Here is a 364-nt window from a genome sequence, read left to right on the forward strand (position 1 = left end):
CCGGTGGGGAACAGGGCACGCCCAACATGAAGCCCATGCTCTTCAGAAAGGGCCCCGGCCTGGGGCCGTGTCCCTGACGGCTGTGCCCTGTCCCCGCAGGTGCTGTCGATGGCGACGATGACGATGCAGCTGGGTGGGCTGATGCTGGCTGTGCTGGGCTGGCTGGGCTCCATCCTCACCTGCGCGTTGCCCATGTGGAAGGTGACGGCCTTCATCGGCTCCAACATTGTGGTGGCCCAGGTCTTCTGGGAAGGGCTGTGGATGAACTGCGTGTACGAAAGCACGGGGCAGATGCAGTGCAAGGTCTACGACTCCCTGCTGGAGCTCACCTCCGATTTGCAAGCGGCTCCGGCCTTGGTGGGCA

General features: G+C 64.3%; 1 protein-coding gene across 1 annotated transcript; it reads left to right on the forward strand.

Moving 5' to 3' along the window:
- Positions 1 to 108: 108 nt before the first annotated feature.
- On the forward strand, positions 109 to 357 carry LOC104626885 (claudin-4-like; the record flags this gene model as incomplete). Its single annotated transcript, XM_010294912.1, has 1 exon — positions 109 to 357. A coding segment is annotated over exon 1 (249 nt), but the record flags the coding sequence as incomplete, so codon positions are not given.
- Between the last annotated feature and the right edge of the window lie 7 nt (positions 358 to 364).

The sequence above is a fragment of the Phaethon lepturus genome, unplaced genomic scaffold (genome assembly GCF_000687285.1).
Source record: "Phaethon lepturus isolate BGI_N335 unplaced genomic scaffold, ASM68728v1 scaffold31079, whole genome shotgun sequence".
NCBI classification, from domain to species: Eukaryota; Metazoa; Chordata; class Aves; order Phaethontiformes; family Phaethontidae; genus Phaethon; species Phaethon lepturus.